Source organism: Corvus cornix, chromosome 3 (assembly GCF_000738735.6).
Source record: "Corvus cornix cornix isolate S_Up_H32 chromosome 3, ASM73873v5, whole genome shotgun sequence".
Lineage (NCBI taxonomy): Eukaryota > Metazoa > Chordata > Aves > Passeriformes > Corvidae > Corvus > Corvus cornix.
In genome coordinates, this window is record NC_047056.1 from 113,364,206 (window position 1) to 113,378,348 (window position 14,143).

General features: G+C 47.0%; 2 protein-coding genes across 11 annotated transcripts in view; one reads left to right on the forward strand and one right to left on the reverse strand.

Annotated features, from left to right (window-relative positions):
* HMBOX1 (homeobox containing 1) overlaps positions 1-4,727 on the reverse strand; it is a 108,691-nt gene extending 103,964 nt beyond the window's left edge. For 4 of the 9 annotated variants that reach the window (XM_039568202.1, XM_039568199.1, XM_039568201.1 and 1 more), the window contains exon 1: positions 4,617-4,724. The gene's annotated coding sequence lies outside the window, so the exon portion shown is untranslated. Of the gene's footprint in view, positions 1-271; positions 382-4,616 lie in introns of all 9 variants that reach the window. The other 5 variants (XM_039568203.1, XM_039568200.1, XM_039568206.1 and 2 more) reach the window with 3 other exon arrangements.
* Positions 3,897-14,143, forward strand: part of INTS9 (integrator complex subunit 9) — a 61,807-nt gene continuing 51,560 nt past the window's right edge. The window contains exons 1-2 of one of the 2 annotated variants that reach the window (XM_039568196.1): positions 3,897-4,067; positions 9,806-9,933. In XM_039568196.1, the coding sequence (XP_039424130.1) occupies positions 9,869-9,933 (65 nt within the window). In that variant the 5' untranslated portion in view covers positions 3,897-4,067; positions 9,806-9,868. Of the gene's footprint in view, positions 4,068-5,169; positions 5,248-9,805; positions 9,934-14,143 lie in introns of those variants that run through there. The other variant, XM_039568195.1, reaches the window with a different exon arrangement.

The following is a 14,143-nucleotide window of genomic DNA, read 5'->3' on the forward strand; positions in this document are numbered from 1 at the left end:
ACCAAGAGCATGTTTAAAGAAAAAGATATATTCACTTGAAATCTGCAGGCACAACACAGAAATAAATGTGTTTCTCACAGTGACAAGATGAAATTTTCAGTTGGTCAGTGACTACAAAGCTGATTCTCTACTTCTGGCTGTGGATCACATGACAACCTCAAATACGTAAGAACATTTTATCTGCCAACTTGCAATGAAGACCACATAGTTAATAGTTTGCAACCTCCTTTCCCCCAGAAGATCTTCAGAGTTGAGTAATAAAATTCCTCACATGATTTCAATGAGAGGGTTCACTTGTCAGGGGCTGTTTCGAGATAGTATCATATGTCAGGGAGGTGCTGCTCAGATCAAGTTTTCCAACCTTGTGTTTTCAAGGCTTGACTGAAAATGAGAAAAAAAAAAACTTCAGGTGATAAAGTCTGAAACTGGAGAAAAGAGAAATAATCTCTAGATCTTATTTTCAAAATGTCAAAGTTAGCCAATTAATGAGGGGAGGAAGAAAAACTGATTAAAGCCCTGACAAACCCTTGAGATCACAGACTGATTTCGAGTTCTGCCGCAGACTCCCTGTAGGAACCCGGGCAAGTTGATCCCTCTACACTTTGGTTTGCCACCTGCGAGACGAAAAATAGCACTTTCTTTTCATATCCTGTCATTCTTGCTCATATTGTTCCCCAAATTAAAAGCATTTGTCAAAACACTTATCTTTAGCATTTACCCTGGGAATTGCATTCACAGCTACCACACAACCCATTTGCATGAGTGAGTGTTCAAATACAAACTCTTAGGACACTTTGCTACCCAACTATCCTAACTTAATACAAGTCAGAAGGGAGCTGTAGTCAATACATGAATATTAGAATGCTAAAATACAGTTTATTACTAATCTTACAAATAAAACCAGCTTTAGGGTTGTGCGTTAGACCCCCCTCCAAAAAAAGAATCAAATTCTCCTCATTATGTCCTAAAAACCCCGTTGTAATCACAGTATTGGTCTCATTGCATTGATAACCCACAAGATCATATTATCAGCATAGGTATAATTAAAGACCAATCCCGCAAGGACATGTATGCAGAATCCAATCCCCATTTTGTTAAAATCAGTATAACGTGAAATCAACTTCGGGGACTTTAGAATCAAAGCTGCATGAAGTTATCGGCAGGAGGAACAAAGGCATCCTTTTTTTTTGCAGTAAGATTCTTAAGCTGACAATATTTTGATTTCAAATTCTAAACTTTGAAGATTAAAAAGATTTGCTACAGATGCCAATACCATAGCCTGTCATTCCGTAACATCCTTAAAAGCTCTGCACAGAAATCATTGTGAAGCACAAGTTGCTTTCTTTAGATTAAAATGTGCTGTTACTTCCTGAAAATTCATTTGTTTTTTAACATATACAACCAAGCATCTTCCCAGATCCCCTGGTATAAGGAACAGTACAGCTTCCTCCTTTCTCATGGTTCAGTTTCATTAATTCTCCTAATTCCCCAGCCAAAGACCCAAATTTCACCCCTGCCCCACTGACACACAACACAAAAAGAGCAGTCCCAAAAGTTAACGAGAGAACAATTCCTAACAGTCACACTTAATAAAAATGCATTTTATTAAAAAGTAAATTAGTTTTAAAAATGAATGTCAGAGCTCCACTGTTTTCCCAAATCCAGACAGCAATGAAAAAACATACCAAACACTCCCATGAACCTATGGATTATCACTATAAAGTAAACACTTCATAATAATTTAGTTTTCAAAACACTGCACAGCCATGAACTTTTAATATCCCTTTGTAAGAGACCAGTAAGACCCACACAGACACTGCCTTAAAAATAAGCTTCCTGCAGCTGACAGCAGCTACCAACTCTGTGGAATTATCAGAGAGAATTATGCTAGAGAGATGCACGTTGTCCAGAAAGGTCAACAAACCCAGGGGATTGCTTGAGACCACTCAGTAAAGCAGTTCTAGAGATAACCAGGCCTCATCCACACAGGATTTTCTCCCAGATTTCCTTACCCCTCCTTAAAAATCCTGCCGTTTCACCTAGGGTAGCATTCCTGTAACCCATCTGGCAGCCTGCATACCACAATGTCGTCTAGACCTGCTCTGCTCGGAACAGTGGGATGACACAGGAGTAAAAATGCTGATGCCTGTTCTGGTGCTTGCACTGGTGCTAAGGGAACGAGGGGAGGAAGAACAGGCAGCACGGAGCAAAACACAAGTTCCTTGTTCCCAGCCTCCTGCCCAGGCTCGTCTGATAATTCTGTCAACCAGACAGAAAAAGTTGTGGCTGTCGCAGGGCTAAAGAATAATCTTCACATAAGGGAAGAGAACATTCCCAAAGCCCAGTTTTCACATGCAGAAACAAACCCTGCCCCTTCCCGAGCCCGGTGCTCCCCAGACATGCAGATAACAAATGCATCCCTGCACAAACAACATTTCCCATCCCTTTCTTCCTTCTCCCCTCTCTCCACCTCAGAGATATTTTCTTAGCAATTTGGAAAAGAAATGCTAAAAAGGGAGATGCAAAACACAGAAATAAATTAACTTTGTTCTTTGCTGTTGACAGATTTGGTCCTAGCATGACGGGAGGAAAAAAAATTGTTAGGAGTGATAAATCCATATATACCTACTCCGAACTACACCCCACTTCCCAAGGGACACGGTATAATGGTAAATAAATATAGATGCAGTTCCTACTAATGAGGCAGGGTACAGCAAGGCCAAAGAAAATGCAATCATCTCGGGGAAAAAAAACTGCACAGGACTCCTCCTCTCCCATCCATAGAGGAAATCAAATGCCAGCTGCACCATCCCAGGAAGGAAGCAGAGCCTGTACCTGATGAGCCCTGCAGAAATGAGCGAGTCATATCACGGGACCCGAGCAGGCACTTCAGGCTTTCGCCAGCCCACAAATCGTCTGCAGAGCACAATTCCTCGCTCCGGTATTTTACGTGGCATCATTCATGCAAATTACAGGGGTATTTTTCCCCAGTGTTTTCCTTTTTCCTTCCCTTCATCCCCACTAGTTTGAAGCAGGGGGACGTAGGTAGCGTCTCCCAGCTCCGCGTTCCCTGGCCATCAGTTTTAACACTTTCCTCCCTACAAAGTTTAAATCTCCCCAGTTTTTGTTCATAAACGTTTTGTACTTAAAAGCCACCGAATCACACTCCCAGTGTTACTTCAACAAATTGAGACAGGACTCGACTCCACATACATGCTTAAACCTTCATTTCCTCTTCCTTCTTCCTTCCCCACCCCCAAAAAGAGCTTTTTTTTTTTTTTTTTTTTTTTTTTTTTTGTCCCTAACACGAAGGAACTGGGGAAAAAACAGCACGTCCAACCAAGGCTTTTCCAGACCTATCGCAAAGAACAAAATGCTTCCGAAGAAGTGCTCTGCAAACATACCAAGACACACTCCAACAACTAGGGGGGAGGGGGGGGGGAAGAAAGAAAAGAACCCATCAGACAAAACTGAGGTCGAACAACTCGGCGGGGTCTGGCTCGGGTGTGTATTCTGCACCTAAATATACTCGCCTCCTGTTTTGTTTTAACCCCGAAGCCGAGGCAAACACTTCAGCAGAATTCCCTGCCGCTTCCCCCGACCGCTCCTGCGGTCTAACACACCGTTCTGCCCCAAACACATCCCGGGCACGGGATACAAAAGCATTTACCCCCCCCCCCCATCCCCGTTGCCCACCTCTTCCCCAGAAGTACAAAATACACAAGCGTCTGACACCCCACCCAAGCTCTCCTCGCACGTTTTGGGAATGACTTCCCTCCGGGTCCTCCTCCTCCCCCACCCGTTCCCATGTTAAACTCTCCAGCAACCAGACACCCTTCGGGTTTCACGCCTTTGCCCTCCCCAAAAACCTCCCAAAGCCCCGGGAGCCGCCACAGATCTCACAGCCCTGGGAGCCAGCGGGCTTTGGAGCACCCCGACCCCCGTTCCCAGACCTCCACCGGCACAAAGCTCCCAAAAAGGAGCCCCCGAAGCCCTCGCACAGCCCCAGCCAGGGCAGAACTCCCCGGCAGAGCGAGAGGGCTTCGTGCCCGGCTCCATCCCCGCAGGTCAGAGCCTCCCTCCTTCCCCTGCCGTCCCCGGGGGTCCCCGGGACAGGGAGCGCCGGGGATCGCACCAGCCCACCCCAAAACTCCGCGGCGAACAACAGCCGAACACCCCCAAACCGCAGCACCCACCCAGGCTGAGGGGGCTCCGCGGCCGCCACTCCGTGCCCCCACACCCGGGAGATGGGAGGAATCGGAATAAATATACAAATGGCAGGAACAGCGAACCCCAAAGGTGCCCTGCCCTCCCGCTGCAGCCTCCCGGGGACACCTTCCTCCTCCTCCTCCCCCGCTTCGGGGGCACCCGCGGAGCCCCCCAAAGCCGCGGCTCCAACTCTGCCGCCCGTGCTGAGGGGCTGCCCCTGCCCACCCCTGCCCGCCCCCGGCAGCCCCCCTCACGCACATCCCGCTCTCCGGCTCGGCGCGACTCCCGGCGGTGCCGGCGGAGGGGGGACCCCTTCCCGCTGCCCTCCCTCCCTCCAGCCCACCCACCCGCCCGCCCCCTCCCCTCGCCACCGCCGCTCCCCCCCCGTATCCCCCCTCGACACTCACCTCTGGGTGCTGCCGGCGCCTCCGCCTCACCATGGACCGGCGGGACTGGGGGGGTCCCCCCGCCCGCCCCGCCCCAGATTGAGGGGGGATTAACGGGGGGCGCGGAGGGACGAGAACAATAGGGGGGAGGAAATCCCTCAGCCCCCCCACGCCCCCCGAGGACACGGCCCCCTCCCCGCCCGGTGCTCCTCCTGCCGCTCCCTCCTCCTCGCCCGCTCCCTCTCTTTTTTTTTTTTTTTTGGTTTTTTTTTTTTTTGGCTCAATCACACCAGACCGACTGTCTTTGTCTGTCTGACAAGCGCCATGTTGATATCAACATCCGAGCCCCCACCTGCTGCAGCTGTGAGACCCTGGGACTTGTAGTTCCCCCCTCCCCAGGGTGACGGGGAGACCCGCGGCGCTGGGACTACAACTCCCAGCGTGCCGCGGGCGCGTGGCGCGCCAATGGGGCGGCGGGGCCGAGCTCGGGGCGGACTACAACTCCCGTCATGCCTCGGGCGGCCATGACGTTATCTAGGGCGGAGGGGCGGCGGGACTACAATGCCCATGATGCCCCGGGCGCGCGGCGGGGCGGGCAGGAAGGGGGGCAGGGTTGTCCCGGTAAATAGAACCGGGGGACGCGATGAAGCTGGTGAGTGCCTGGGGCGGGGGCCATGAGGGCGGGGAGGGGGCTCGGCCTTCCCCCGGCGGCGGGGGGGCTCCCGGGGTCGCCTCCGGGCTGCGCAGTCTCAGCTTCGCCAGGCGTGAGGGGAAACTGAGGCGCCGGGAGGGGGGCCTCAGGGAAAAGGTGGGGGCGTGATCCTGAGGGAGCTGGGGGGGGACTGAGGGATAAGGGGGTGATACTGGGGCGGGGAGGGGCTGAGGGAGTGGCGGGGGTCGGCCTTGAGGTGGGGGGGAAGGCGGGGGTCGGCCCTGAGTGGGGAGATAAGGGAGGGGGGCCGTTGCCCAGGTTTGAAGTGTTGAATGGGATCAAACCTCAGTAGGATTCGGGAGGCGGAGGAGAAAATGTTTCTCAGCCTTCCTAATCTTAAACATGAGTCTGGCGTGGAGCTTGGCCGCTGCACGTGTGGCTTCTGCTGGGCTCCGCTAGGAACGTGAATAAGTCCCCGTGGTTTGAAATAAAGACGTTTTCCGTCCGCAGTGTGATAATACAGGCAGATACTAATAAAAAAAATTCAACCTGGAACAGCTTTGCCAAGGATGCCCCTTGCTTCTGACAGGGATTTTGGTTCTGATATTACAGTCTTCTGTCAGGAAGTACATGACCCATGATATTGGTCTCCTCTCTAGATCTCCCTCTTGAACTGTTTAACTCTTCTGGAGACCTTGGATTCAGGCATCACTTTTTTTCCCAGGAAGAATTTCTGTTTCACATAATGTGCTGCAGTTCTCAGTCTGGAGGTGAAAACCCAAGCAGTGTTCAACATACCTGAGCATAACATTTGATTTATTTAATCTGAAGTGACAGCATTATTCAATCTAAGATTGTCTCTTGGTTTTGAGACTGAGCAGTGTGTTATAACAAATCTTCATAGAATGAAATGTGGATTCTGGGCTGTTCTAGGACTTCTAGGAAATCACTCTCCATGGAAGTGTGTACAATTAATTCCAGAGGCAGGTGTTCAAGGAGCTTGATCCTGCTTAATCTTACCTGTGTGATAAGGATCTGTGTGAGGATGAATATTACCAGTGTGACAAACACTGCAAAGTCAAGCACTTCTTAGCGTGATTGTTGCGGCTGATAGAATTCAGGGGGGAAAAGCAAACTGGGAAATATTTAAATAAAGACCCCAGCAGGAATGCAGAGCTCTTATAATGTTTAGAGTCTTGCATAGGGACGGAGAGAGGAAAGGGGTAGGGAGGGGAAATACAAACTGACTGGAGTCTGTATCACAGCATTTTTAGATCTGTGTATAAATTTAGGGGCTGAGAATTATAAGATCAGTTTGTTCACCTTATATTTTTCTGGAGATGTGTCTGAATCTTGGGGTTATGGGGAGAGGAGTCAGATGCTTTTCATCCTCTTTTCTCATAGATTTGGGTTGAATTTGGAAGAACAGGGTAGAGGTGAGGGACTAGAGGAATGTTCACTGTCCAGGGCAGAGGGGTTGGGAAGAGATGAGCTTTAAGGTCCCTTCCAGCCCAAACCATTGTGGAATTTGGAGTCCAGACCTGATTCAGAATCTGGTGAAAACGTCAGACTCCCACAAATTCAAATGGTGCTTTTACTCAGGCAAATCTCGGTGCTAGTATTCCCCCCAGATTTTAAGATGGCATGTGATATTAATACTGGAGGAATGCACTGCAGGATTTGTTGGCTTCACTTGGAATTCCAAGCTCTGCCTTTAACCTGCACAACTCTGAATATTTTGGAGCTGCGAGTCTGAGCCACCATCTCTCTCCTCTGTCACTAGGCCATCCATGAGATGCTCACTGGGAATGGGATGTCTGTGGAGAACCTGCCTCTCCCAGGCCCTGAGCATCTGGAATCAGCCCCTCACCTTGGGCCCTTTGTGCCCCACTGTCAAACTTTCATCCAGTTTGCAAATCCTGCCAGGAAAGCTGTGAGCTGGGCTGGGCATATTTATGTCTTTTGTGTGTTTTGTGTCTTTTTTACGTGACTTTTGGAGTTAGGAGATGAGGCAGCTTTGTGTGTTGGCTGCACCAGCCTTTAGCCATAAGGGCTAAAGTTGGAAGCAAGCAAATCCTGCAGCAAAAATCTTGCATTTTAGTTCAATCAGGAACATGACTGGAATCTCTGGATCTGTTTTAAGCAGGAATAAGTATAAACTGTGTGGAAATGATCATATGTATAATGTTTAGAGACACACATAGTGCAAACACTCCCATTCCTGGATTCCTAATCTAAAATTCTAGCAGAAGTGCAGGCCCAGCAATGTCACCTGTGCAAACAGCTGTATAGAAATTTAGAACTGCTTTTTTTATTTTTCTATCACTTTGTTTGAACCTGGTAGAAAGAATCCGTTGACTCCCAGGAATGCATTTACCACAGCATGGCAGCCACAGAGAGAGATGATTTTAGCTGCTTCTAAAGAAGGAAAAACAGAAGATTTTCCAGTTAGCTCGTAGATGTCAAGGTCATGATCCTACTCATGATTATTAAAAAAGGCAAGAAAACGTTTTGCTGATAAAAGTGGTGATATTTCATTGCCTTTTTTAATTACCAATAGTTTAAAAGCTACAAAAATAGAACTTATTTTTCCCTTCATTTCTTTCTATTTACTTCAATTTATAGCTTCATTTGTCAAAGTTCTGGTCTGGTGAGAACTTAATTTCACATGAGTGTGTTACATTTGTGAATAAACCAACTGAATTCCTCACTCCTTCACCAGCTTGGCTTTACATATTTTTTTAAACTTTACTAAAAGAAAGGCAAAATGTGATGTAACTCCTTAATAATTAAGGCTTTGTGAGTTTAAAACAAAACCCTCTGTGATATTTTAAATTTAATATTTGGGGCTTAGTAGATTTTACTATTTAAATATAGTTTAAAGCAGGTTTTTGAGGAATGTATGTAAATACACTCCTTGAGGTCTGTTAATGCAGACAGGTGCAGTCCTGTGTTCACATATTGTGAGCAGAGGTAGAAAATTAAATGATTCATCTCCTTTTTTTCCTCTTGGTAGAGGGAAGTATAGAACCCAAGCTTAAGGGATAAATGACTTAGAAAAAGACTGAGTCTGTTTTTAGTGCAGTGCACGGCCAAACAAGTGGGATTTTTCATCCTAATTGACTAAAACTTGAATTTAAAAGCTCAAATTTGACCACCTGAGCATGGCTGTGCTGCCAGATGTCCAGACATGGGAGACTGGAGTTGCAAAATCCCTCCTCAGAGCCGAGGAACCCTCCCTCGGAGGTGGCCGAGCTCTACTCAGACATTTGTCTCTAATCCCACATTTTAAAGCCGACCTTTCTGTGCTCTTCTTACTCAAAGCTCCCGTGCCTTGTTAAATGTTTGTCCCTCCAGACAGGAGGTGGCTGCATCTCAATGATGCTCAAGTGCCCCCTACATCACCTGCTCACCGGCTCATTAAGCTTGCAAAGCCTTTGGGATTTGGATACACAAACCCTTCCATTCAGGTGGGGTTGCCAAGTCCCTCCTGCTTCCTGTTTGTGTTTAGCAGGACAAAAAGCAGGTGAGAACTTGCCTCAGAGCTGCTGCACCTGTGCAGGAGTTGTTTGGGCAGGTTTCTTACCAAAATAAAACTTGTCTTCCTGCAGGGCTTCTCTGCCTCCCTGTCCACCCCAAGTTGTTTTCAAATTTTCTAGCCAAGTTTTGCCAGTAGGACTGAGTTTGGAAGAAGCTGATGTCCTGGGTTTTTGGGAGAAAGAGGTGATTGCAAGAAAAAAAGAGATCCCACATGTCCTAAATCAGAGAAAAGAATTTTACCTTCACTGAACCCTTGGGATCAGAAAAACTGTGTGAAGAAAATGTGCCCCTTAACACCCTGACCTGGGGAAATCTCAATGAACACACACAGCTGTGGGGCACAGATCATGTTTTATTTTGGTGTGTGAGGAACTGTGTTTAAAAACGAGGGGGAAAGGCAATTTGTGGGGTTAAGTGTGCTTTCACTCTGTCACAGAATCACAGAACCATTTGGGTTGCAAAAGACCTCCAAGATCATCAAGTACAATCTGTGACCCATCGTGACCTTGTCACCAGCCCAGAGCACTGAGTCCCACATTCAGGCGTTCCTTGGACACCTCCAGGAATGGGGACTCCAAACCTCCCTGGGCAGCCCCTTCCAAGGCCTGACCACCCTTTCTTTTAAGAAATTGTTCCTAATATCCAACGTGTCCTCCCCTGGTACAGCTTGTGGCCATTTTCTCTCACCCTGTCCCTTGTTCCCTGGGAGCAAACCTTGACCCCCCCCCGGCTGCCCCCTCCTGTCAGGGAGTTGTGCAGAGCCACAAGGTCCCCCCTGAGCCTCCTTTGCTCCAGGCTGAGCCCCTTTCCCAGCTCCCTCAGCCGCTCCTGCTGCTCCAGCGCCTTCCCCATCTCCATTCCCTTCCCTGGACATGCTCCAGCCCCTCCAGGTCTCTCTTGCAGTGAGGGGCCCAGAACTGGACACAGGATTCAAGGTGCAGCTTCACCAGTGCCCAGCACACAGGGAAGGGTCATGCTGGTAAAGGTCCTGAGTAACTCTTCCTCATTCTTCTTCCAGTACTGCCTGTCAGGACATCCAACCTTGCCATGCAACGTGCTCAAGTTCAAATCCACCACCATCATGCTGGACTGTGGGCTGGATATGACGTCTACCCTCAATTTCCTCCCACTGCCTCTGGTCCAGAGGTGAGTTCTGTGGCCTGTCAGCACTTAGTCTGCCTCTTCTTGGGTTGCAGTTGGAGTGCTCTGCCTGAAATGGTGTATTGGAAGGAGGGAGGGGATGGGTACAAATGAACAGCATCATCTGATATCATAAATAGGCTTTGTTCACTTAAAAATTCTCTTTATCAAAATAACGTCCTTTGGCTCAGTAGACGGAAGACATTTTATGGATTTATTGATTGGTTTTTCTAGATAATTTATTCTAAGCTTCAGTAAAGTATTGCTGCAACTGCTCAGCACAAGTGAGGTCACATATCTGTCATCTTTCTGGCTTCTTCATGCAAGATGAGATAAATGGGTAACTGAGATGGAGTGCGTGGAGCCCAGCAGGTCCTGTTTAACCACCATCTTCTCAGGCTGTTCTTCAGAGCACAGACTAATGCAAAGAAAAATGGCACTTAGCAGCCCTTGTTAGTTGCCTGCGTGGCATAATTGTTCCCATTTAAAAGTTAAATAAATAAAAGGGCAGTGCAGCTGGGCACGGGATTGGAACAGCAGAGAAATCAAAACAGAGTCTAGAACAGAATCCGGAGATCGAGACTCTCCTTTCTGTGCCCTACTACAAAAGTTGTATTTCCCCAAGTTTTTAGACTAATTTGGATATTCAGTTAGGGTGACATGACTTGTGTAAATGGAATAAATAAATAATAAAAATTAGCAGTTGGAAAGGTGGGAATGAGTCACTGTTAGTGATGCGAAGCAGTCGGAGTTTTCTCAAAAGCCGTTTAGTAACTTTGATGCACAAAGAAACAAGTGAGGAATGTTCTGGGTTCAGGGAAGGCTTGATTGAGAGGGGGAAATACGATTGGAAAAGGGAGTTTCCTAATTGACCTAGTGAGATTAAAGCAGTTTGTCCAGCACTTCCTATGATTTGTTATTTTTTGGAGAGGAGAGGAAAGGAATAGACAATGTGTGCATTGTTCTGCAAGAACGTGGAGTTCAGGATCTGCTGTAGAGAGGCAACAGATGCCCTCAGAGGGATCAGTGTGAAAGTCAATTTCTGTCCCATTCCATAGTGCAATTGCTGACTGCAACAATTGGTGCAGTAATAGATTTTGAACAGATGCAGCAAATTTTGGAAATCCAGGTACAGACAGAATTGCCTCGCATTTGCTTTCTCCCAACCCTCTCCCCCCCAAAGAAAAGGAAGTTGAGAGAGGAACAAGTAGCAAAATGAGGTGATTGAACAAAGGCTTAAGAGGTTCTTCAGAGCGGCAGGAATCAGCCTTCCCCTGGGATCTCGCAGCCTTGTCTGCTGATAGCAGACCCTGGGAATGAACAGCCAAATTGCAGGTCACAACCTGGAATTCCCCAAGCACCTCCAGAATGTCGGCACTAAAGTGGCTCAAACTCAGTGAGAAAGGATGTCAGATTTGACCCCTGATGGCCCAGTGGAATCGGAGCAAACACTTGGATTTAAATCAAATCAATCTTGTCAGTGAGGTGACTGAACACCCCTTAGAGCAAGGATTGGTCTGAGCAAATGGACTTGGGCAAGTAATTGATCTCCTCTACAAACTAGGTGTCCTGCAGAGAGTTGTGGAAATAAGTCAGAAATGTGAGGAGGAATGTGGCTGCCACTGGAAAGTCCTTATCTCTATAGTACTCATAGTTGTACCATTAGAGATTAGGAGTCCATTACCATGATGTCCAAACACCTCTGAAATTCAAATGTGTGTTATCAACATAACATGGGGTGACAGAGAACTGACATTGTCATCAGTTCCCAGGTAAGGTGACAGGAAGGACTGACTGCCTGAGGAATCTGAGCACAGCTCTGTCGCATCTGAGGTCCTCCCCAGCTGTGTCCTCTCAGAACCAGATGTGCTAACTGGAGATGGACCTGAGTGAGACCTTAACCTGAGAGGAGCCATGCTTCTCTCTGCTGTCTTTAATCCATAGATCCCAGCAGGATCCGTGAACCCCTTGGATTCTGCAAATCTCACTATGTGGTCTGCAAAGTTGCCCAAAGGTGTGATATTAGAGAGGATCTTTGCCACACAGCTCAGTCCTGTGTCGTACCTGGCATGGGACCCTCCTTGAGCAAACATTTTGAGAGCCTGTGCTTTAATTTATAAGAGAGGAAAGTGCTGCAGTGTTTGTGGCATTAAAGGGACTGGACATTTTTTAGAGTTCTTTGCTCTTCAAAAAAAATGCCACTGCAATGGTATTTAGATACCTCCTTGCCCTGGAAATGGCAGTCCCTGTTCTCACCAGCCCATGGAGCTGCCCAACTCTTTATGCTCCTGTACTGTAAAGCTTTGTCAACTGGAGTTTTCTCCCCTGTACCAAAGTCAAATGCAAAACGGTAAAATGAACATGTGGGAAGCTCTTAACCTTTCCTGTCTAGCCATGACACACTTGCTCACATTATTTATGGGATAGTTCCAGCTATTTTGGATTAATCAATCACTCTATTACAATGTCAAAACTATGTCAGGAGGAGCTGTGTTGCTTCTTCACTTCAAGGTAAAGAGTCCTTTCTGTCCTGTGTTGTTGTTCTGCTTTCAGCCACACACAAGACACACCTGCTCATTTTGCTTCCCGTGACTCTTCACTCCTCAGTGGATGCCAGTTTAGTACAAGTTCAGTGCTCTTTCATCATGAATAAAGCAAAACCTTTACTAGGTTAAATTATGGGGAGTAGAACAAGTAAAGTTTATTCTGCTCTGCCTCGTGCTGCTGAAACCGTAGATGGATCCAGGCATTTGCAAGGCACAAGCCAGACTGACCTGATCTTGTGCTGGCATTGAGACACTGGACTGCAGCCCTCCAGGTGTCCCTTCCAGCCAAGGTTCCTGTCCTCTCCTCCTATATCTGTCAGTTGTTGCATATCAGAGTGGTTTGTTCTTGCTTTTTCCATAGCTCTTGTAGTCTCACTGCACCAATTCTACTCAGCTCTCCTCAGTCTCCAAATTACTGCTCCTAAATTGTGCTTTTGAACATGTCACTGGGGAGCACATTTAGCCACTTCATCTTTTCTATCATCAGACTTCTTCAAACTTGCTCTTTATCCTCAAAAGGGAATTGCACGTCTCTGGCACAGCTTCTCCATGACAGATCCTTCTGCTCTCACCTCTTACCTTCTGTCTTCATTGCTTGAGTCTTGGATTTCCCCTTTTTCCTTCCTTGTGACTTACTTGGATGTCAGAATTTGTTCTTTTATACTGCTGTGAGTCTGAAGACAGCATTCCTGTGAGCCCTTGAATCACTTCCTATTTTCAAGATGTTGAATTTGAAAGCCCTTTAAGGATATAAACTGTAGAGCTTAGTGCACAGCACTTGCAAAATGCATTGCAACCAGGTTCTGTGTGCAGATCTGAGGTTGTTGCAGGGTTTGGTTCCAGGTGGGTTCAATTCTCTTGTTTACTCATTTTTTGTTTTGATTTGTGTAGATAGGCTTCAGTCTGGGCAGGCAGTGGTATTAGAGCTAAGCTGTCGGCTCACACAAAAATCAGATGTCACTGTGAAATATAAATAAGTCTCTCAGTTATGGTAGCAACAAATGCTGCAGCCATTACTGCTCTAAACTCAGGATTGCATTGTCCGCCTTTAAATTCCTTTATTAGCATTTGAAACAATGAAAAAAGGGGCTCTGCTGTTGCTTAGAACGTGCAGTTCACCACAAAGCCTCCTTGCCCCTGTGTCCTGTACAGCTGTTGGTGTAGGTCTTCAGGGTGACACCCGGGCATGAAACCATGGTTTATGTGGATATAAAATCCCAACCTGTGTCTATGAATGACTTAGTCCAGAGCATCAGTCTTTCCCTGCCACTGCTAATGGGAATATTTGTCTGTTGTTCTCTGTCCCAGAACAGTTTTATGGTGCTTTTGTGTTGTTTCGAACACAGAGTTTGTTGCTGCCCTAACTTCTGTTTATTCATCCAGTTTCACCACAGGGAACTCAGCAGCACTGAGCCTTTTTGAAATCCTCACCATAAATGACTAAAAATTCCCTGCATGCCTCATCCTCTTATTTCTTTTTACTTATAAGTGTCATAATCATGATTTGTAAAAGTCATTTTGGTGAACACTTAACCACAGTGAAACTGTCTGTCTGTTTTATTGGGACTGTTACTTCCCTGAGACAGAAATGGTGTTCTCTGCCTGTATGACACCAAGTAGAAGGTCTGTGCTTAGCCACTGATAATAATTCAGTTCATATTGCAATAATT